The sequence below is a fragment of the Sceloporus occidentalis genome, unplaced genomic scaffold, assembly GCF_023333645.1.
Source record: "Sceloporus occidentalis isolate IW3139 unplaced genomic scaffold, rSceOcc1.0.p SCAF_32, whole genome shotgun sequence".
Classification (NCBI taxonomy): Eukaryota; Metazoa; Chordata; class Lepidosauria; order Squamata; family Phrynosomatidae; genus Sceloporus; species Sceloporus occidentalis.
The window spans coordinates 5,905,638-5,927,822 of NW_028317012.1; the positions used below are offsets into that span (position 1 = coordinate 5,905,638).

General features: G+C 42.4%; 1 protein-coding gene across 2 annotated transcripts in view; it reads left to right on the plus strand.

Moving 5' to 3' along the window:
* Nucleotides 1-22,185, plus strand: part of LOC149298592 (ran-binding protein 10-like) — a 92,288-nt gene that overhangs the window by 54,086 nt on the left and 16,017 nt on the right. For both annotated transcript variants that reach the window (XM_089487346.1, XM_089487347.1), the window contains exons 5-10: nt 4,584-4,606; nt 12,430-12,614; nt 14,166-14,278; nt 14,745-14,853; nt 16,959-17,104; nt 21,443-21,638. In XM_089487346.1, the coding sequence (XP_089343472.1) occupies nt 4,584-4,606; nt 12,430-12,614; nt 14,166-14,278; nt 14,745-14,853; nt 16,959-17,104; nt 21,443-21,638 (772 nt within the window). The remainder of the gene's footprint in view (nt 1-4,583; nt 4,607-12,429; nt 12,615-14,165; nt 14,279-14,744; nt 14,854-16,958; nt 17,105-21,442; nt 21,639-22,185) is intronic.

Below are 22,185 nucleotides of genomic sequence, written 5' to 3' on the forward strand. Positions count from 1 at the left end.
CCCATTATCAACAACACTGACAGCAACAATACACTCCTCCTCTTTCTTGTAAGAACAAGGTATAAAAGTCCAACAAATGTAAGTCCAAATATCAACAAGGTAAAAATACAGAAAGGAATTCCTCAAAAAAACAAAAAACATTAGCAAGTCAGATATCCAGACGATGATGCGATAACATTGCAAACGAAGATCTGGAAACATGTCTTCATACTGAGAGGAGACAAAATAAATATGGTAATACAGGTATAGACAAATAATTTCCAACAAAACTGATAACTGATATACACAATCAGTATGGTAATCAAATCATGTATACAATATTCATTTAATCCCTTCAATCCCAGGGGTTTTTGGTACCTCAAAGCCCAGAACAATTTTGCCATTTTTGGAGTATGTCGGTTTAGCGATGATTCTCTTTTCCTATGAATAGTGTACCCATGTAAACTATATATTGTTTTTTCAAGGAGAGATAGAGCTTTCGTTTGATACCATAGTTGGATGATTAGCTGAAAATTTAGAATGAGAAATTTAGTAAAAACTAGCGAAGATTAGAAAAATAAACTAATTTTTTTTTAAATTTTCCCTCTGAATCCTCACAAAATTAGGTAAAGTGATGGAAAATCCCCTCCAAGTTTATCAATTCAGGTGTCCTGATTTCAGAAATACCTAATTTATATAGATTTTCCAGACTTTCCCAGCACCAGGGAGCATACTATTAGGTGTACAATTTTGTATAATTTTTATGCCTATGGCTTAACGGGTTTGGGGGTTGTGAACGGGGGCAGGAGGGTTATACTGGCTAGATGTTATGCTAGGGCAATGGGATGTAAGGTTTTTTTAAGAATTTGTTTTATTATCTTTTTTTATATATTTTTTTTTAATTTTTTTTAATTTTTTTTAACATTTTTTTTATTTTTTATATATTTTTTTTTAAACAGTAATGGTTAGAGGTCCTCCTAGGGACCTCTTGAACATACCAGTGATGTCACAGTGACATTACAGCTCATATTATAATTTTTTTAGTATTATTTATATTATTTTAATGATTTTTTTAATATTATTTTTAAATGGACTAACGTTTTTTTTTTTCCCAGCTTCTCTCTTTCCGGACGGGAGGGGGAGTGAGAGAGATGGTTTCTCACTCCCCTCCCCGCGATCCCCCTGCACCGATCACACTGTGATCTCTATGCAGGTCCTCACAGACCTGCATAGAGATCGCAGCGTCTCTGTGCCCTGCGGGGATATCCTGCCCTCCGATGACGTAACCCGGAAGGGAATGCCCGATCGCGCGTTTGCAACTGCGCGATCGGGCAGTTTACCGGTAACAGCTTTACCGGCTTTCATGCCGGAAGCTGTTACGGGGGATCGGACAGCAGAAAGCCGGCAAAGCCGGCTTCTGCTGTCAGTGGGGAGTCCAGGCTGTCATACTGAGTGTAGACTTACCGTAAGGGCGTTTTGACTGATAAGAGCCTCTAGCCCCTCGGTTCTGCCAAGGACGACTCCTCTGTGGGAAGAAGGGGGTCGCTGGAGTCCGAGTCTCTTGAAAGGACCCTCTGGAAAAACTGGGACCTCGGGAACCATGGACTGGTCCACGTTGATAACGGCCGGCCAGACGGCCCCCACCTCTGCCGGCCCTATCGAAAACCTTGGGCTGGAAGACTCGCTTCATAGTTGCCTGGGCCTTGTCCAAAGCAGTGAATGTTTGTAGGAAGGAGCCCAGCTCCTTCACAAAGCTATCACCGAATAGCATGCCATTTGCCTGAGGCCCAGGCTCGGAGGTAGCCATTGCCACCAGCTTGGGCTCGATCTTAAGGAGGATGGCTTTACGCCTCTCTGTAGCCAGGGCTGTATTGGCGTTACCTATGACTCTAGGGGACCCCATATTTCCAGAATACTGCGGAAAACATTGGGATGGAGTCGCCAATCGCTTGGGTCCCGTAGAAAGCGTGAATTCCAGTCTGCGTCCATATTGGAGCTTCCTGGGATGTGAACTGCTTGAATGGAGATGTTGGAGGCTAGGCAGAATTGCCAGAAGTCTGGCTTTACAGGAAACCTTGCGGCCGGTTGCACCGGTCAGGTTCACCATATCGGTAGCATCAATACCTTCCCCTGAGGCAGGATCATGGCAGCTCTCAGGGCAGATGTGATGAAGTCAGCAATATTAGATGACATGAGCCCCATAGCAGTCTCAATTGCCTGTGTGACAGACCTGGACATTGTGTTATCTAAAAGGCTGTGGAACTCCTCAGAGTTCATTAAGTCAGCAGGTTGATCTATAGTGCCTAGAGATGGAGGTTGTCTGGCCTCATGGGCAGACCCTGAGGAAACAGAGGCAGCAGGGTGAAGAGAATCCCTATGAGGCATATTGGCACATATAGTAGATGGGAACTGAAAAGAAAAAACCTGTAGGTGTAAAGTAAGGGGGAACCAATTACTTACAGCACAAACAGTCTAAACAGTGGAGAACACACTAAAAAGGGTTGCCAAGCACAAGGACAGTGAAAGGAAAAAACGCCTGCACTGTGAACAACTTATTCATGCATTTAAACAGTGGATCTGCACTGTAAATAAGCAGGAATAAAAAAAAATGAGCTCCAACAAAATGGCCGCCGCGATTGTTGGTCTCCAACAAAATGGCCGCCGCACACTACTGGGCATGTGCAAAGGCCAAGAAACCCCAAGAAAAAAGGCAGCATGGGAACAGGGGGCTAAAATATCACTAGAAAACAAACCACAAAAGAGCAATAACTATAACAAAAGATGCCTAGAAGGGGACACAACCGACCCCAGGTGTAAAACAGGCCAGGACAGACCAAAAAGGGGTGAGTCACAAGGAAAATGAAAAGAAATAGTATAGTCTGACAGTAAAGGTCATAGAGATAGAATAATCCTAAATCAATAGACTAAGAAAATACTTAGTAAATACAATGGCACAGTAAGACACAAAAATGATGTGGTACTTAACTGAGGGAAGCAGCAAGAAAGAGGAGGAGTGTATTGTTGCAGTCAGTGTTGTTGATAATGGGAGGAGTGTTTACTGAGGAGTGTGTTGTGATTTGGTTTGAAAAAAAAAACTAGGCACCCTATGGGCATTTATAATGCCAATATTTTAACTCTTTGCGTGTGAGAATTTTTTGGGAAGATATAGCGCCAATTGTAGGTAGCACTAATTGTGCGTAAAAAACGTATACATATATATCTATTTGCACTTTTTTCGTGACAGTAGGGAATTATTTTTACATGTAACTATATATCTATATATATCTATATATATATATATAAATAAAATCCAAGATACGCAATTGCACACCAACCTTAAATACTCTTCCAGGTGCCTGGTAACTGTAGCAGTAATGCATATACGTTCCAAAAATAGCTTCTGGCACTCGTGGGACTTGATTTAAATTTCAAGAAGCTCTGTTTCACAAGTCAACGTTTCAGTCTTTTATTTTCAGACTTTCATCAGGACATAACAGAGAGATAATGTGTCTAACATTTATACTGTGTGTAATTACAAATAATTAGAAACAGAACTTACCGCACCTGTAGTGTTCAAAATCACCGGACTCGGTGTGTGTCGCAACAATGTGCGCATGCGCGTGATGTCATCGACACGCCCGATACTCGGACGTATAGTCAGAGTGCCGGGTAGTCATAGCAACGTTTACTAGCGTTAACTAGATAGTCAGCGTTATGTACATATATGCCGATCGGGGGATCTATGTTAGATGCCCATAAGTAATTAGTGCGTAGTGATGTGATGCCTTGTCAGAAGACAAGACTCATCGATATGTTAATTACCGTGAAATTTTATACTTGGGGCAAAACATAAGATTAATTGGCAATATAAAGTGGCCGTGTATTGTATTAGTGACCTAATATAGTAGAATACTATTTATTTTCTGCATGCGTCCCCTTGCAGCACCCTTTTGCCCTCCAAATAAAGTTTTTCTCTGCAAATTTTTTTGTTATTCAACTGAGGAGACGGTTAGGAGGGGCATGTCTTTATTTCCCTGCCATACCTGGAGGAGAAGTTGCCTAACCTACATCATTGCTGCCGGGGATGCACAAGCAAAAGGAATTTCCAGGAATGTCATTTTTTGTAGATGTATACAATGCAGCTGAAATACTGAAGTCACATTTTCTTTTGGTGTGGTGTATGGTTAAAGGTCATTGATCTTTGTAAAGGGAAATATAGATTACATTTTCCTTATTTTCTTCTGCAACAGTACTTTTTTTTTTAAATTCACTGGAATTTAAAAAAAGATTTTGTATTGTATATTTTATTTTTATTTGAGGCATGTATGTTCTTGCTATATTACAATTGTACATATTATGAATTATTTATATCAATGCGTTGTACAGGCAATTTACAACAGCTATGACATTATTGTTATTTTTCTTTTGTTTTTGAGTATGCAATATGTGTGTCTTTTCTATTTGAAAGACACACAATTTCAGGGTTCCTCAGGTTGGACCTGCCCATGTACACTAAACTTAATTTAGAAAGCTTGGAAAAACATGAATAGATTTCGATTCCTAAATAATGTCCCTTACTAATATTTAACATCTTTCTCACACAGGTATTGCTTTCACAGACCTACCTGTAAGTATAAAGGACAAGGTAACTTTTATTATCTTGATCGAAAACAAAACATCATTTTATGATATGAATAAAAACAAATGCATTATAATGGTTCCCTTATGCATTTAATGCGCTGCCTTTTAAGTATTCTGAACAGTTTATTAAAGATCATACCAAAAATTCTGCATGCCTATGCTAAGGGGAAAAGGGACAAGAGCCTTCCTCTGAAAAGCACAGCAAGCAAACTCAAATACACTTATGTCTATGTTTCTAAGACATGCAATGTACAGTTAGGACCGAAAATATTTGGGCACCAACACAAGTCTTGTTTATTTTAGCTGTTTACCAAAATAAATGTAAGTTACAGTTCAATAATAATTAAGGGCTTAAAGTGCAGTCTCTCAGCTTTAATTTGAGGATATTCACATCTAAATTGAAGAAAATGTTTAGGAATTACATCCCTTTCAGGGGACCAAAGTAATTGGACAATTAACTCAAAAGCTGTTTCTTTTTTTTTTTTTTTTTTTGTAAATCAAAATTTTTGTTTTTAAACGTTTTATAACACCAAGTGAGAAGGAGAAACAAAAACATAACGGGGAAGGGAAGGAAGACAAAAAGACAAAAATGGACAGCGCATGGCAACAGAAATACATCACGAGACCCTGACGCAGCAGGGCTAAGTACATCGACACATCTACAAACAGTAGAATTATAACAGGAAAAAGAGACCCCAACAACGGAGTCCCAGTTCCCTAGCTCAATTATGACAATAGCAGTTGGGTGGAGGGGTCCAGAAAGTAGTGGGACCAGTAGAACCAGGTCCGCCTATGTCGCTCACCCTGTCTATCAGAGCGGGCCACCAACTCCTCCAGAGTGCGCGCTCTCTCCACCCTTAGTATCCACTCCCTAAACGAGGGTGGGGTGGATCCAGGGGAAACTGAATGGAGAACCGCCAAAGTAGCCAAAAGAAAATGGTGACCCCCCCGCCTGCATCCGAGCCACAGACGGCTCAAGTCACGAAAGCACCTGTATCGGGACAGATGCGGCAACTGCCTCCAGAGTCGCCCACAACTTTTGGGCAGGGCGGTAGGTCCACTCCAGGGTACGCAACAGGTGGCAAGCAAAATAATAATTGCGTATGCAAGGAAGGCCCAAGCCCCCCGCGGCTTTAGGTTTCTGCAACAAGGCCAGAGCCAACCCAGATAAAGGAGAGGAACATCGCCCTTAATGAGGAAAAGAAAGCACGCGGCAAAGCTATCGGTAAGGCTTGGAGCAAATACAGCACCCTGGGAGTATTCACCCTGCCCACCCACGAGACAAACAGGGAACCCCAAGACCGAAGATCTTTCTGAATCGCATCAAGGAGAGGGGGGAAATTTAATTTATATAAGAGGGATACATCATCCGTCAGCCAGACCCCTAAATGCCGTAGTTTACTCTCACCACCTGAATGGGAAGGAGGAGGCCAACGTATCTACATCGGTCGCAGGAAGGGAGATGTTCAAAATTTCAGACTTCCGACAAGTTGATTTTCAAATTAGAAAGACAACCGTATCTCTTTAATTCGGCCAGCAGCACAGGTAGGGACACACGCGTGTTCACGAGCGTGAATAACATATCATCCGCAAAAGCCACCGTTTTATGGTGCGCGCCCCCACCTACCACACCCGTAATGTCCGGATTAACCCGAATGGCCTCCAGAAAGGGCTCCAGAGAAAGGACAAAGAGCATAGGGGACAATGGGCAACCCTGCCTAGTGCCATAAGAGATAGGGAACTGGCCTGAGAGGGCTCCGTTAATACGTATCCTAGACGACGGGCAAGTATAGAGAGCGGACACCCATCCCAGCATATGCGGACCGAGTCCCAACGCCCCCAGCACTTCAAGCATAAAAGTCCAATCAAGCCGATCAAAGGCCTTCTCGGCATCAGTTGATAGTAAGATAGCCTTGGTACCCAACCGCTTGATTAAGTGTATCAAGTTCACCGCCCTCAGGGTCCCATCCCTACACTCCCTACCAGGCACAAACACCGACTGGTCCGGATGTATCAAGCCAGGAAGAAACCGCCCAACACGCATAGCAAGAACTTTGGAAAACAGCTTTAGGTCCACATTCAGAAGGGAAATAGGCCTATAATTCCCACAAAGCTCCGGATCCCGACCCTCTTTCGGAATCACAGAGATCGTAGCGGCCAAAGTGTGGGGGTGGAAGCTCGCACCATCCAGGATGGAGTTAAACACAGCTATCAACTGTGGGCCAAGAACATCAAAAAAAACCTTATAGTAACTTAGACAATCCATCTGGGCCAGGGCATTTCCCTGGTTTAGAGGACTTAAGCGTATAAGCCAATTCCTCTCTGGAGATCGGAGCCTCCAGTTGCTCAGAGTCGGCCGGGGACAAACGGCGCGGCAAATATTGCGATAAATATTGGCGAATGGCCAATCTGTGGCTCTCAAGCGCCTCAGGGGCGTCGTGTGTAGGGGAACGATTATAAAAGGTGGAATAGAAAGTAACAAATTCCTCGGCTATAGCCGACGGGAGGTATCTCATGTGGCCACCCGAGGAACGAATTCTGGGTATGTAGGATAGTTGCTTCTTCTGACGCAAGGCGCGGGCCAAATATTTCCCTGGCTTATCCCCATGCTCATAAAAGATGGCTTTGAGCCTATCATAATGCCGCTGAGACTGACTATGAAGAATATTGGCGAGATCCGCCCGAAGCACGAGTAAACGTTTAAAGTCGCTATCACGCAAAGTATCTTTATGAACTCTCTCCAAGTCTGCTATCTGCACAGAAAGATCACTAAGCTTCTGAGCATAGGCCCTCTTCCTCTCAGCCCCCATCTGGACAAACCTGCCACGAATCACACACTTATGGGCCTCCCAAATCGTAGGAAGGGGCACATCAGGGGTAACGTTGGTCAGAAAATAGTCGTGGAGAGCCGTGGCTGTCGAGTCCCGCACCTCCACATCAGACAGCAAGGACTCATTCAACTGCCACGAAATCTGAGTGGGACGAGTCAACAGGGATGCAAGTGTCAGAGGGGCATGGTCCTACCATGTAATGGAGCCATAGCTGGCCTCCTTCAAAAGGGACAAATGGTAGTGCGTGAGAAAAAGGCAATCGATACGGGAGTATCGGTTATGTGGGATGGAATAAAAACTAGTCTTTGTCCGTCCGGTGGAGGGCCCTCCAACAATCAACCAACTGGTCAGCAGTGAGTAAGGCATGAATTCTCCGCAAAACCCTGGAGGGGGTCTGGGACGCACCCGTGGAAGAGTCCAGGTTGGGGTGAAGAGCCACATTGAGGTCGCCCCCAAAAAGCAACAAACCTTCCTGAAAGTTACAGAGTTCCCGCAACGTCTTAGAGAGCCACGTATGCTGTTTCACATTAGGGACGTAAACATTGGCAAAGGTATAGGCCTTACCGGCCACCCGTCCCTTGACAAAAATAAATCTACCGTCTGGATCAGCCAGGTGCACAGCGTCAGTAAGCGGAAAATGTCTCGAAAACAAGATCGCCACCCCCTTCGATTTAGACTGAGGAAAGCAACAGGGTAATCCCGGGATATCAAACTAGGGTGGGACGAGCCCCGAAAATGTGTTTCCTGCACAAAGGCCACCGAGATATGCTTACGCTTCAAGTCACGAAGTAGAGCCGACCGTTTCTCCGGGACATTAAGGCCCTTAACATTGAGTGACAGTACAGTATGACCTACAACCGTACAGACAAACAAACAAACAGGGAGGGAAAGGAGAAAGAGAAGAAAAGAAAGAAGAAAAAAAAAAGGTGGGAAAGGGGGGGGGAAACAAAACCCTCCCTTCCAAAAAAAAAAAATTATACCAAGGGCGTCAGCTGGAAAAGAAAACACTGGAAGGTCCAGAAACAACAGAACCACAGCGTACTACCAGCACGGCACGACGCCTACGGTCAGAGGCGGAGTAACGGCCGAAAAAGAATCCGGACGAAACAAAACAAAAACTGTGAAAGGAACAACCAACATGAGACCACTCTCCGGTCCCCGGTATGAAAGGTAGCTCGTCGTAGCAACAGCACAACTCCCTCCCCCCCCCGTGGCTACAGCAGAGAGGGGGCGCCCAGGATAAAGACAGCACCTCAAGTATAAATGAACAAGTGTAAGTGTTGCCCATAATTAGAGAGAAGTGAGCAATCGCGGCACGCTGCACTCCCATATAGATGGCAGGTGGCAATACCGATATATCAGCGCAAAGAAAAATAAAAAGGAAAACGTAAACCCCCCCAACCCAACCCCCTCCCAAAAGTGCCGAACCCCCCAACCAACAGGAGACCACTCTCATATGTAAGTGTAAGTGCTGCCCGTAATTAGAGAGAAGTGAGCAGTCGTGGCACACTGCACTCCCCCATAGATGGCAAATCAGAGGGCAAGTGGCAGTACCAATATGTCACCGCAAAGAAAAATAAAAAGGGAAAACATAAACCCCCCCTCCCAAAAGAGCCGAACCCCCCAACCAACATGAGACCGCTCTCATGTGCAAGTGTAAGTGTTGCCGTTAATTAGAGAGAAGTGAGCAATCGCGGTATGCTGCACTCCCACATAGATGGCAGAACCGAGATATCAGCGCAAAGAAAAATAAAAAGGGAAAACATAAACCCCAACCCAATCCCCTCCCAGAAGAGCCGAACTCCCCCCCCCATTGCAATTAACATCGCCTATAGCCAGCATACGGATACCCAACACATAAGCCCAGGGCCCAGAACATTGACAGATGTAGGAGCCGGACGGCAGCAAATGCAATGTAGACAATGAAAATAAGAACTCTAACCCCCCCCCCCACGACCCGTGTAAAAAGCAAAAGAAAACAAACAAATCCACCCAAAATATAAATAAACTTGCGCGGCGACACGACAACAGGCGCTGCACGATGAGAGGGGCGCCCAGGATCAGGAGAGCGTCCACAAGGGCGGCAGGAAGACCCAGCCAGGAGCCCAGGTCCAACACAGGTGCCGGGCAAAACACCAGAGACACACCTCCAGGTGTTCACTGTCCCCTCCGGAATCCGCACAGGCAATCTCCCACGACGAAAAAACGGCCCGGCGTCTGCTCCTCCCGACGTGAAGATCCTCTAGCGCCAGCCACATGATCTGCCGGGATGGCGGGCAAATTCCAATCTGGAATCCGAAGTGCAGGTTGGTGAAGGTCCCGGAGGAACGCAGATAACTCCCGATGAAAGCGGAGCGAGAAAATAGAGCCTCCTGAGCGCACATTAAGGCTAAAGGGGTAGCCCCAATAATACTGAATGCCACGGCTCCGGAGTTCGGCTGTAAGGGGTCGCAGCACTCTCCGATTCTGGAGGATGATATCGGACAGATCCTGGAAGAGGGTAACCGCAGTGCCATCATAAGTCCAGGAGCCCACCTCCCTCGCGCGCCTCATAATCTGCTCCTTCAGCTGGAAGTCGGCCATGCAACAGATAACATCCCTCGGAGGTGCTGTCGAGGGACCCCTAGGTCTCAGAGCCCTGTGAGCCCGATCCATAGAGATCACAGCCTCAGGAGGCCTCCCCAAGAGGCTGTTGAACAAGCGGACCACAAGACCCCTAACATCTTCAGGGGTGCCGGAAGTGTCCTCCGGAAGGCCCCTGATCCGTATGTTGTGCCGTCGGCCCCTATTATCGAGGTCCTCCAAACGCCTCCTATAGTCGGCCAGATAATAAGCATGATGAGTGGAGGATAGCTCCAGGGCAGATGTCCTCTGGGCCTGTTGAGCAGATTCCGTCTCCCGGAGCGTAAGGCAACGGTCCACACCATCCAGGTCGGCCCGTAGGCTCGCCACGGCATCGGTCACGGTCTGTTTAAGCTCCGAGAGCAGCGTGCTAAAGTCCTCCCGCCACGGAGCCAAGGAGAAGAGCTGTCGAACATCCGCGGAACAGGTAGGCACACTCCGGCATCCTCGCGCCTGTCTCCGGAATCGCGGGAACTCGAGGGCGAAGCCGCCTCGTGGTCTTCAGGCGCCTGCGAGGCCAGCGCCGCTGGGGTACGAAAATACTCCCTAAGGGACGCCACTAACGACATGGCACCCTCCCCAGGCACCGATGGCGTGGAGGACTGCCGTCTATTTCGCACCATGGTTGCTATTGATGGCTAATAAGTGCTAATATCATCGGGGGACCGACGGAGCTCAGGTCTCAAGCAGCCATCTTCTCCAACGGCCGGCCACGCCCCTCTCAAAAGCTGTTTCATAGACATGTGTGTGCAAATCCTTTTTGTTATTGTCACATTTTGAAGCTGTTGTTGTGAACCCACAACATGCGGTTTTAGGAGCTCCCAATGCAAGTTAAACAGGCCATTCTTAGGCTGCAAAAAAGTAAAAATCCATGACAGTGATAGCAGGAACATTAGGAGTGGCCAAATCAAAATGTAATGCACTGGTGAGCTCTGAACCCCTTGAATTAAAGCTGAAAGTCTACACTTCAGTTGCATCTCGTTTGTTTATTTCAAAACCATTGTGGTGGTGTACAGAGTCAAAATTATGAAAATTGTGTCTAGACTGTACCTAATATTTTAGAAATGAGAGGACAGGAACCAGGTAACACAGGTACAGAGTTGAAATACAGCGATTATAGCATATTACCGCTGACAAACCCAATATTGAGGTAAAACAGGAACTGACATTATTAGCAGCACACAGATATTGATAATAACATGATTATATTAAGACGGACAATACTCTGCCCAGACTGCCTGGCATCACAGACCAGTCACCATAGCCAGCAATACCCGCGCAACAAAATGTCACTGACATTGGGGTGATTCTCGATGGGGTGGTGGAAATCCAGGGGTACCCATGGCTAGCTCAGGGGCCTAGGATGTCTCAGTCCCCAACCCCCCCTGATCCATGGGCAGGACGCCGAGCAACAATGATGGAATGGTCCCCAGGTGCGGTCCGAGATATAGCCAAACAAGTTCGATGTCCATGATTACTAAACCCTGGTCTCCAGGTGGCATGAAGAAAACAAAGGTTCCCAACTGTAAGCCTGAATCTGTGTGTTTCTAGCCCAGGATAGTTCCCATCACAGACAGCCTTTGAGGGTAGCATAGGGCTGAGCACACTTATCTCCGTCCCTTTATTTAACAGCTTTTAACAGAATATTTAATCAATGACTCTTTAAGGCACAGATCATTGATCAGTCTCACCAATGTCAGTGACCTTATGTGTGGTGGATGCATATTATACACAGGTACTTTTCTTCCTGCTAAATTGAGTTATACTCGCATATTTTGCCCAAGATTCTGGTTTATGTAAATATTGGAAATGAGTCAAATACAGACCTTGTGTCTTTGTGTGTCAGGGTTTGTATTAGTGTATTTTATTTTGCTTGCTGTGTATTGCTGAATGATTCTATGTAACTATAAGCTTGCTGCACTTTATAATCTTTGGATACTGTTAAATTCAAGTTGTGTTCTTTTAATATTACATATCCACCAGCCCTGTAGCATGCTGGTTAAAAACTTTCTCATTGTACCGTGTTTAAATTATCTGCTGTCTTTGGGAATATGTATTCGTGGAATCATATGTTTAATAGCATTTATCAGTTTTTTGTAGTTAGGTACTTTAAGTACTCTATTTAAATAATTTTCTGTACCACTGTGAAATTCTGGTTGTAATATTTACAAAATAGAATTAAAAAATACCCTTTCATAAATAATGTGAAAGCATAAATATTTAGCCAGCATTTAGAATCAGCTGGAGGTATTAGGGCAAACTTTACACATAACTAGATGTACAGCTACAGACCATGCTGAATGTTATGTTAAAATATACCATTGTTAAGGCATTCATAATCTCATTATTTCCTCAGTCCAACCTTTACCCTACTGTGGGTCTTCAGACTCCAGGAGAAATTGTGGATGCAAACTTTGGTCAGCACCCCTTTGTTTTCGACATTGAAGACTACATGAGAGAGTGGAGAGCTAAAATCCACAGCACTGTCAAACAATACCCAATAGGTGATCGCCTGGGGGAATGGCAGGCAATGCTACAAAAGTAAATATATTTTAATGAAATCATTAATCAGTGTGACATTTAGAAAAATCTTATCAATATAACAGTGCATTATACAAGGTCAATCCTTCTTGCAGATGAAACAGACCAGATGTCACCCTTTATGCGGCATAGTAAAATAAAACATCTCCCATTATTCCTTTCCATTAATACAGTATATTGCTGTTCTTTTGTTTAGGTTAAGCTTGTTAACCCATTAAGGCAGCCTTCGTAAGAGTATGGTGACCCCGGGGCTTCCCACGCTTTGTTTCTGTGCTTCTGTTTATTGATGTATCTATTGAACTTTTGACGCTATATACATTATTGATTTAGTTCATTTAGTAAAACTGGGCTGTTACTGCCTTTGCACATGTTAGGGTCTGTAATCTGAGTAACTTCTCTTTGTAAATTAAGGGGTTTCTTCTAACGATAAAAATTACAAATATAAAAATGAAGAACTGTGGTTACCGTGTTGGCTCGATTATAAGATGACCCACCAAAATTAGAAAATTTAGAGAAAAAAAATGCTTCGGACGAGTTTTCTGTTTGTTTTTGGCCCAATTGTTTTCAGGGGAACTATTTTTGTTTCCTGCCCATTTGGTTCGGCCAAAAAATCGGGGGAATTTTTAATTGAGGAACCAACTTCTTTGCCTGGTGCCCGCATTCACTCTCATTCGATCTTTCTTCGTCTCCATGGACATAGCTTCCGCAAAAATGGTGACGTCATCTCCCCAATCAGGGCAGAAGGACGTCACCACAAGTGCCGCAAAAAAAAATCCTACCCTATAGGAAAAAAGTTTTACTAGTAAATATTCACATGCAAACTATTTTTTTATATTAAAAACGGATTGAGAAAAATGCATTCCTTGTTTAGATTTTTTGCCCCACAGTTATGCACATCTGCCCCCAGATATGCCTTATACCCTCCTATATGCCACTCTGCCTCCCTGAAATGCATCTCTGGTCTTGTCCCCCATGCTCCAGACTCCCTATTGTCTAGCGGGGGCAGCCACTGGACGTCTTCGAGATGCGCGCAGACAACCTCTTCAGCTACACGACACTTCCACATCTATGGTGGAGCACCGGTGGAATTGTGGGGTAGCAGTGGAGGTTGTCTGCACACATCGCGCCGATGTCCCTCGGCTGCCAGCGAGAAGGATCCCCTGAAGCATTTCGGGGGGTCATCCTCGCCGGCATCTGGTGAATGTCTACGTGATGCAGGCAGTCTTCCCCAGAGACTTCTATGATTGAGCACCGGAAGGTCATGTCGCGTCAGCGCTTCATCATAGAAGCCCCGGGTAGCAGTGGAGGTTTTCTACGCGCATCGCCATCTGAAAAAAACTTGTCTTATATTCCGGCAAATACGGTAGTATTAATAACATAATGTATGTGATTGAAGTTAAAATGTATCGTAAGATTTTTTCTGCCTAATCTGAGTTATTTCTAGTGGTGAGCGCATGTTCTGTTAGAGGATATCTGGCATTTTTGAGTTAACAAGCATTATATATTTTTGGAAATTAACTTAACACCTGTTTTCTCCATTGTCATGTCTAGTATGGTATCTTCCTATCTGGTTCATTATGGCTATTGTGCTACGGCTGTTGCCTTTGCTAGAGTGACTGAAACAAAAATCGCAGAGGAACAGAGTGCCATTAAGAACCGACAAAGTAAGATTCTCTGGTCATAATGATTAAAGAACTATATGTGTATATGTGTGTGTGTGTGTGTGTATATATATATATATATATATATATATGTATGTGTGTGTTTGTGTGTATATTATTGAAAGCACAGTAGTGCTGAATCAGTCAAAAAGTCTGGCCAGAATCTATTCAATCCCTGCAAATTACTGTATATGCAAATCCTTTTCTGAGACCCAAACTGCAGATTTTATTTTCATATGGCCTTGAAAACTTTTGTCAGATTTACAGCCAAACCCTCTAAATGGTTTGCCACCCATAATCCCAAAGCAATGCTCTGTTTCAGCTGCCTGTTGGGAGTACCAGGATTTTCCTATCCTACCCCAGGAGCCATGAGCCCTAGTTATGTCTCTTATTTGTGAACCTACTTTTGGAAAAGGGTAGCCTAGAACTGTAGACATTGAGAATGCTTATTTATTTTTATTTTCCTTAGGAATACAGAAGCTGGTTCTAGCAGGCAGAGTGGGTGAAGCTATTGAAGCGACACATCAGTTGTATCCTGGACTCCTAGAACACAACCCTAATCTTCTCTTCATGTTAAAGTAAATGCACAATCCTCAAATTCAAAGATGGGTACAAGATGCATTGGGGTATCAGCATTCATAGTTTGATTTCTTCATTGTAATATTGATGTGCTTATGATAGATACTTTAATCTCTATGGTAGAGAATCTTCTTAAATGGCACTTGATGACTGCTTTTGAATGGTTAACAGAAGAGGAATCATGGAAAAAATCTTGGGCTTAGTGTGCTCATCTAGCTGTGTACATTTTGTATTGTATTTTTATGTATTTTACAATTTTTTCCATACTAAATGATACATTATTAAATATTGCTTCCTTTAGCATTTACAGAAACATTTTTTTAATTAAGAAATATCTAAATGCTTGCATTGTTTTGTTTTTTTTTGTTTGCATCCACACTCCTCCTTTTTAGATTTTAATATTAAAATGCAATAATAATGAAATGACACCTTTCATTCATTTTTATCTGTTTTACATGGAAATATAGTAGAGAAGCAGTTGTATTGATCAGCATACTGAATTAATCAACTTTATATGCAGAAATGCAAACTTCCTAGTCCCATATGTGAAATAAAATGCCCTTTTGGTATAAGTTTGGTTCTTAAAGTCTTTGAAAAAAAGTATTATAAAATATTTAAGAACCTAAACTAATGTAATATTAAATTGATGGTTTCCCTTTGATTAAATAATCTCATTTTAAAATTGATTTATTTCCTGGTAATGGATGGCAGAAGGTATCCATAGCAAACTATATCCATTAGACATGTGAAAATGCTTCGGAAAAGTTTTTCTGTTTGTTTTTGGCCCAATTGTTTTCAGGGAAACTGTTTTTGTTCCCTCCCCATTTGGTTCAGCCCAAAAATCAGGGGCATTTTTAATTCAGGAACGAACTTCTTTGCCTGGTGCCCGCATTCACTGTCATTCGATCTTGCTCTCGTTCACACTCTCTCTAAATGTTTCCCTACCTTCTCTGCTGACCACTGCTGACAATTTCTGCATCTTCTAACTTTTCCCTTTTTTCTCTTATCAATAATCTTCTTTCTTCGTCCGCATCTCCATGGACATAGCTTCCGCAAAAACGGTGACGTCATCTCCCCGATCAGGGCAGGGCGATGTCACCGCAAGTGCCGCCATATTGTCCTTAGTTGGTGCTTTCAGTGATGCCCTCTTCCCCAATTGGATGAAGAGGGAGGACAACACAGCAGTGCCACCATTTTAGCGGAAGTTGCTGTATTATATCCGCGAAGATGCATGGACTCAACTCAGATTTTCTGGCACCAAGACCAAGCAGCAGATCCTTTAAGTCCTCTCAGTTGTGAGGTGGGGCCCCCCCATGGATGCATCCTGGTGTCATGTGTTCTCCAGTTATGGAACGCACACACCCTCAGCCATCCACGTGATGTAAAAGAAAACGTGATTCATCATACAGGCCACCCACTGTAAATGCTTTCGACAGTGGACAGGGGTCAGCATGGGCACCCTGACTGGTCTGTGCCTACGCAGCCCCAAACTGTGAGGCACTGTGTGTTTTGACACCTTTCTACCAGAACAAGCATTACCTTTCACTGGTTCACCACTAATCCTTCCTTGGACCACTTTTGATGGTACTGGCCACTGCAGAAAGGGAACACCCCCCAAGAACTGCAGTTTTGGCGGGGCTCTGACCCAGTCATCTGGCCATCACATTTTGGCCCTTGTCAAAGTCGCTCAGTTCCTTATAGTTACCCATTTTTCCTTCTTCTAAGACATCAACTTTTTAATTTTTTTTTATTATTATTTATTTATTTTAAACAAATATAAAAAAGTAAAAAGACATCAACTTTAAGGACAAAATGTTCACTTGCTGCCTAATATTACCCTCCCACTAAGAAGTTCCATAATAACAAGATTATCGGTGTTATTAGTTTCACCTCAATGGCCATAATGTTATGGCTGGTGTATATTACAATTCAGTAATATGTAGCCTTTTAGGTAGCCGTTGATATTTTTTAAATGCTCTTTAAAATACCCACAAGATTTCCTTTCTTGCTTTTTTGATAACAAATTTTAATGAAAGTTTATTTCAATGTTCATCCAGTGTTCATCATTTTCATTAAATATTTCTATGTTTTGTCTCTTATGCAGGTGTCGTCAATTTGTAGAGATGGTAAATGGGTCAGACAGTGAGGTCCGGTGCTTCAATTTGAAAAGCCCTAAGTCCCATGGCAGTTATCCTGACTCACCAAATCTCAGTCCTAGGCAGGGAGCTAATAACCTACACTCGCACATCATAGGTAATCTCGGCCAAACCACAAATATGAATAAAATGCATACACATGATATGTCAACCTGTGTTGCCATTTATACGTTTGCTTTTTTGTGTGCATGAACCAAGCATAAAAAGTTCCTAGTTATTATAGAAAAATGTACGGTGGAGGTTTAGCATTTTGTTTACCATTGATCTTTAGCACTGTTGTATAAGTTTCTGTTTCAAAATAATTTGTAGCTTTGTACAATATTGGTTTTGTTATTTGCAGTGTTTATTTATACTGTTATGGATCATATCAGTATTATGGTCACGGAGTCCTTGAGAGACCAAGTGGTTATCTAATTGCTTCTGGTAGATAATATACCTGGATGTTAATTTCCGACAGTTACCATGTCCATATGTCTATAGGAAAATGATTTGGAAAGGACTTTATAAGCTCTACCATAATACAGCACAATGTCATGTATTACCTTTTAACCAAGGAGGGCTTGTAGTAATATATGCAATCAACTTGTAGGGAGAGTCCTAGTGGGCTTTAACCCCTTTTTAACCCCTTAACGACAATTGACGTGCCAGGACCGTCATGACTTTAAACGGGTGCAGAAAGCGATCTACGGCCACTTTCTGCACCCAAAGGGTGTTGATGTAATGCCTCAATCGGCATCAGAGGCCATGTCTGGCCCCTCCCCAGAGCATCAACATCAGGCAAACACCCGTTATAAAAGAGTTTAGGAGGCGATCAACAATCACCTCCTAAACTTCAATGGTGTCGCTAAAATGCCTTGATAGCGAGGCATTCAGCGACATCGAACACCCACCCCAGGACCTCGAGGCATTCAGCATTCATGTCTGGCCCCTTCCCGGGGCATCAACATCTGCCATTCATTGTATGGCGGCGGACGCCCGTTTTAACTTAAATGGTGTCGCTGGAATGCCTCGATTAGGAGGCATTCAGCGACACCAAACACTTACCCCAGGACGGCCGCTGCAAGTGATCTTCGCCATCCGCAAGATGGCGGCCGCCCGGGAAAAAAAATAATAAAGGTACTGCATTCAACCATGCAAGTCAGTGGAGCCCAGCTTTCTAATCACAGTGTGATTAGTAAAAATAAATTAAAAAATAAAATTAATAATAATTAGAAAAAAATAGTCACTGATATCACTATAAGGGGGACCTTCAAGTTTAAAAAAAAAAATTTCAGACAAAAAAATATAAAAAAAAAAAAATATATATATATATATATATATATATATAAAATATATTTTTGTGAGCAAGTCCTAAAATTAGCACATTAGCTTAAATCAATTCTCGCATGGAAAGAGTTAAAATACTGGCATATTAAATGCCCATGGGGTGTCTTTTAAAAAATGTATGACCTGATGGGGTAAATTGAATTGGCCGGGTTCAACAATGTCCCAAGTAACACGGGGGGAAGGATGGCCACACATCTAATTTCCAATTAGAAAAATGCACACGTCCCAAATGTGGCCTTTTAGTTCACCCAAAAAATGACAAACCCATGCATGTGGGGTATCACTGTAGTCAGGAGATGTTGCTGAACACATATTGGGATGTCGTGTGACAGCGGCATATACCAGGAGCTGTAAATTCATACATAAAGTAGGTGTGTGGTGGGAAAAATACACACAAAAAATACTACTGCGAACTTTGAAAAAATGCTGGTGGTAATATGTGTGCATGCAAAGAGTTAAAATACCAGCATTTAAAATACCCTGGGGTGTCTAGTTTTTAGAAATATATGGTTTTATTGGGCACACTGAAATGGTTTTCAAAGTTCAACATTGAAAAATGCACATACCCCAAATGTGGCCCCTTCCCCCCCCCCAAACAGTGAGGTATCGCTATACTCAGGAGATGTTGCTGAACACATATTGGGGTGTTGTATGATAGTGACATATACCAGAACCTGTCTATTCATACCTGAAGTAAAATGTGTGTGAAAAAACAAATGGAAAAAAATGACTACCACAAAGTTTGACAAAGACTGGTGGTAGATATGGTGCATGGAAAGAGTTAAAATACTAGCATTTGAAATACCCTGGGGTGTCTAGTTTTCAAAAATATATGATTTGATGGGGTAAATTGCATTGGCTGGCTTCAAAGATACCCGAAATGGCACATGGGGGGAAGAATTACCAGATTTGGAAAAAATCGCTTTGAAATAGCAAAACGCTACCTGTACTTATTGCCCCATAACGTGTAGAAAAAAAGCAAAAAAAACATAAAAACATTGCGTATTTCTAAACTCAGGACAAACAGTAGAATCTATTTAGCAGGTTTTTTTTTATTATTAGCTTTTATATATTTATATAGTAAATAATATGATACAATCAATACAATGTCATCTAAAGAAAGCCCTTCTTGTCCTGAAAAAAAACCAATAAATAACTTGTGTGGGTTCAGTAAACGGGAAAGAAGAAAATTACACGAGCAGCGCAGAAATGTTAAAACGGCCATTGTCACGAAGGGTACAAAAAGTAAAATCAGCCTTTGTCACGAAGGGGTTAAACACTTGTGTACTTGAATCCAAGTCAGCGTGGCAGCTGTGTATCAAAGATATGCTGAATAAAGAAGTTGGTTTTATCTTAAATGAGTGTACAGTAGAGGATAGTCACTATGCAAATGTATCCACAGGACAACCAGATCAAATTCCTGAGATAACTGGGATCTCTTAGTAGGGCAGGGTCAACTGACCTATTAAAATAAAAATAATCCCCCAGTTCCACGTTATTTTGTCCCTGCCTTGCCCAAACTAGACAATGAGCCTTTAAAATGTGGGTTTTTTGGGGGGTTTTTTTGTAAATGGAGCTCTAGGTTAAGCCAGGGACATTTCTTGCGCAAAGCATCCACAGCCTTTCCTTGGTTATAGAGATTCAAGATATAGTCCACATTACCCCCCACCCAGATTGACAGGATTCATTGCTAGCTTTCAGTTGCAGATCAGCAGCTTGTACAGCACTTCTGGCTGGCAAACACACGACCAGAAATCTTTAGGTAGCCCACCAGTGTTTTCTTCTAAGACATTCTGTTCTTCATCTGAAGTTGCTTTTCTGGAACTTTCTTTGCTCAACATATCAAAAAAGTTTTGCTTTACTTACTCCCAGCTGAAGTGATAGAGGCTAAACATGCATGGGATAGGCATAACACTATGCATTACAAGTTCTATGTTTCTATGTAACATCACTCTGTAGGGGTCATCAGATCTAGATCTGGAGAGAATGCATGTCTGGATCAAATTGTGCAATCTCTTTTGTAATGTAAAACTATTTTACATATTTTAATTTTGGTAGGGATATACAGTCAATTATTAAAGGGACAATTTAGTATCCCTGACACCCTCACCAAAGAAGAACGCATATTAATGGTGTCTTATACTTATGGATTATTTGACCCCTTTAAGAGCAGGGATTTTCCAGGGTCAATGACTAGAGTAATTTGTTTTTCGTTGTTGATATGTGGTTGTTTTTGAGGTCATTGAATGCACCCATACAAGTTATATGTTGTTTTTTTTTTAAAATATATCTAGAGCTTTCTTTGGATATTCCAGCATCATCCCCTAAATAAAGTGATACCACTCTTGTATGGGTTTGTTGGGTGGTTTGGGGGTGAAAGGCCACATTTCAGACATTTTGACACCTGGTCATTCTTCCCCGTGTCCTGTCTTGGACATATTTGAAGCTGGCTGATTCCCATTAACCTCTTACTAATTATATAGATTTTCAAACTAGACCCCCTGGTATTTCAAATGCTGATATTTAAACTTTTCATCCAGCCTTTGTCCACATTTTTGATAGTAATTTGTTTACACACATTGTAAGTCAGGTATGACTTTTCAGGTCTTGGTATATGTCTCTGCCAAACAACCACCAATATTTGTTCAGCAACATCTCCTGAGTTCACGGATACCACCAGTTTTCAACTTGGAATTATTTCATCTGATCATCCTGTGCTGATGTACTATTTGGATGTTACATAGAAACATAGAACTTGACATCAGATAAGAACCATTCGGTAAAATTAGTCTTCCCTGGTCAGACCATTGGTTGAAACAAATTTGAACACTTTTTACTGCTCCTTGAGCTGATTGCCTGTAATTATATGACATACTATGTGTTCAGCCAATCAAATGTCCTGATTGGGAAATGGTTGGGTGCGCTGAGAGGGGAAAGTTTTTTCTTTTTAATGTTTTTATTTTTTACTTTACAGTATGTGGTACAGTGAACATAACTTGTTGCATTGTATAGAATTGGTATTTTGCTTGCTAACAATGGTTTAGTGTTAGTTACTAATGTAAAGCTTACTATGTTGACTTCACTACTAATAATTATATTTTCTTCCCTGGTGCAGGCAGTCTGACTTGCAGCAATGGCGTGGCCTCAATGAAGAGCAAACAGTGTCATAATAAATATGTATCCCTGAGCTCATCATCTTCCTCCTCCTCATCCTCCCCTTCATCTGTAAACCTTTCTGAAACAATTTCTACAGATTCCACCAAATCGCAGCAGCACAGTAGCTCAAGTAATCAGGACAGCAGGTATGAAATAGAAATAAATCAGAAAAACTGAATGCCAAGAGTAAAACACATAAGATAATCTGCTCAATTGTAAGACGAGCCCCCAAAATTTGAATGTTAATATAAGAAAAAAAGAAAAAGCCTGAATATAAGACTACCCTATAGGAAAAAAAAGTTTTACTAGTAAATATGCACATTTAAACTATTTTCTCATATTTAATAAAAACTATTTCCTTTTTATTTGCCCCCAGATATGCCTTATATCACCCTAAATGCCACCCCCCCTTGAACTTCTTGAATCTGAAACTGGTAGTAACAAAATGGTAAAATATGTATCTTAGAGGTACCTTTTAGTTTCTGTGGTGTCTGCTTCTCAAATGCATGGGGGAAACCCTGCAGATTCCTATATGCATTTGCCCTTTGCCCTGCACCTCTGCTCCCAGCTGATTCCAGTGTAAGTCCGGTCACTGGATATTAAATTGTTATGGTAGTTTTTCAAAACTTTATTTTTTTCCTTTGATAATAATCTCTAACACTAATGCGCATAGATTTTTCATCCCCCAACTTT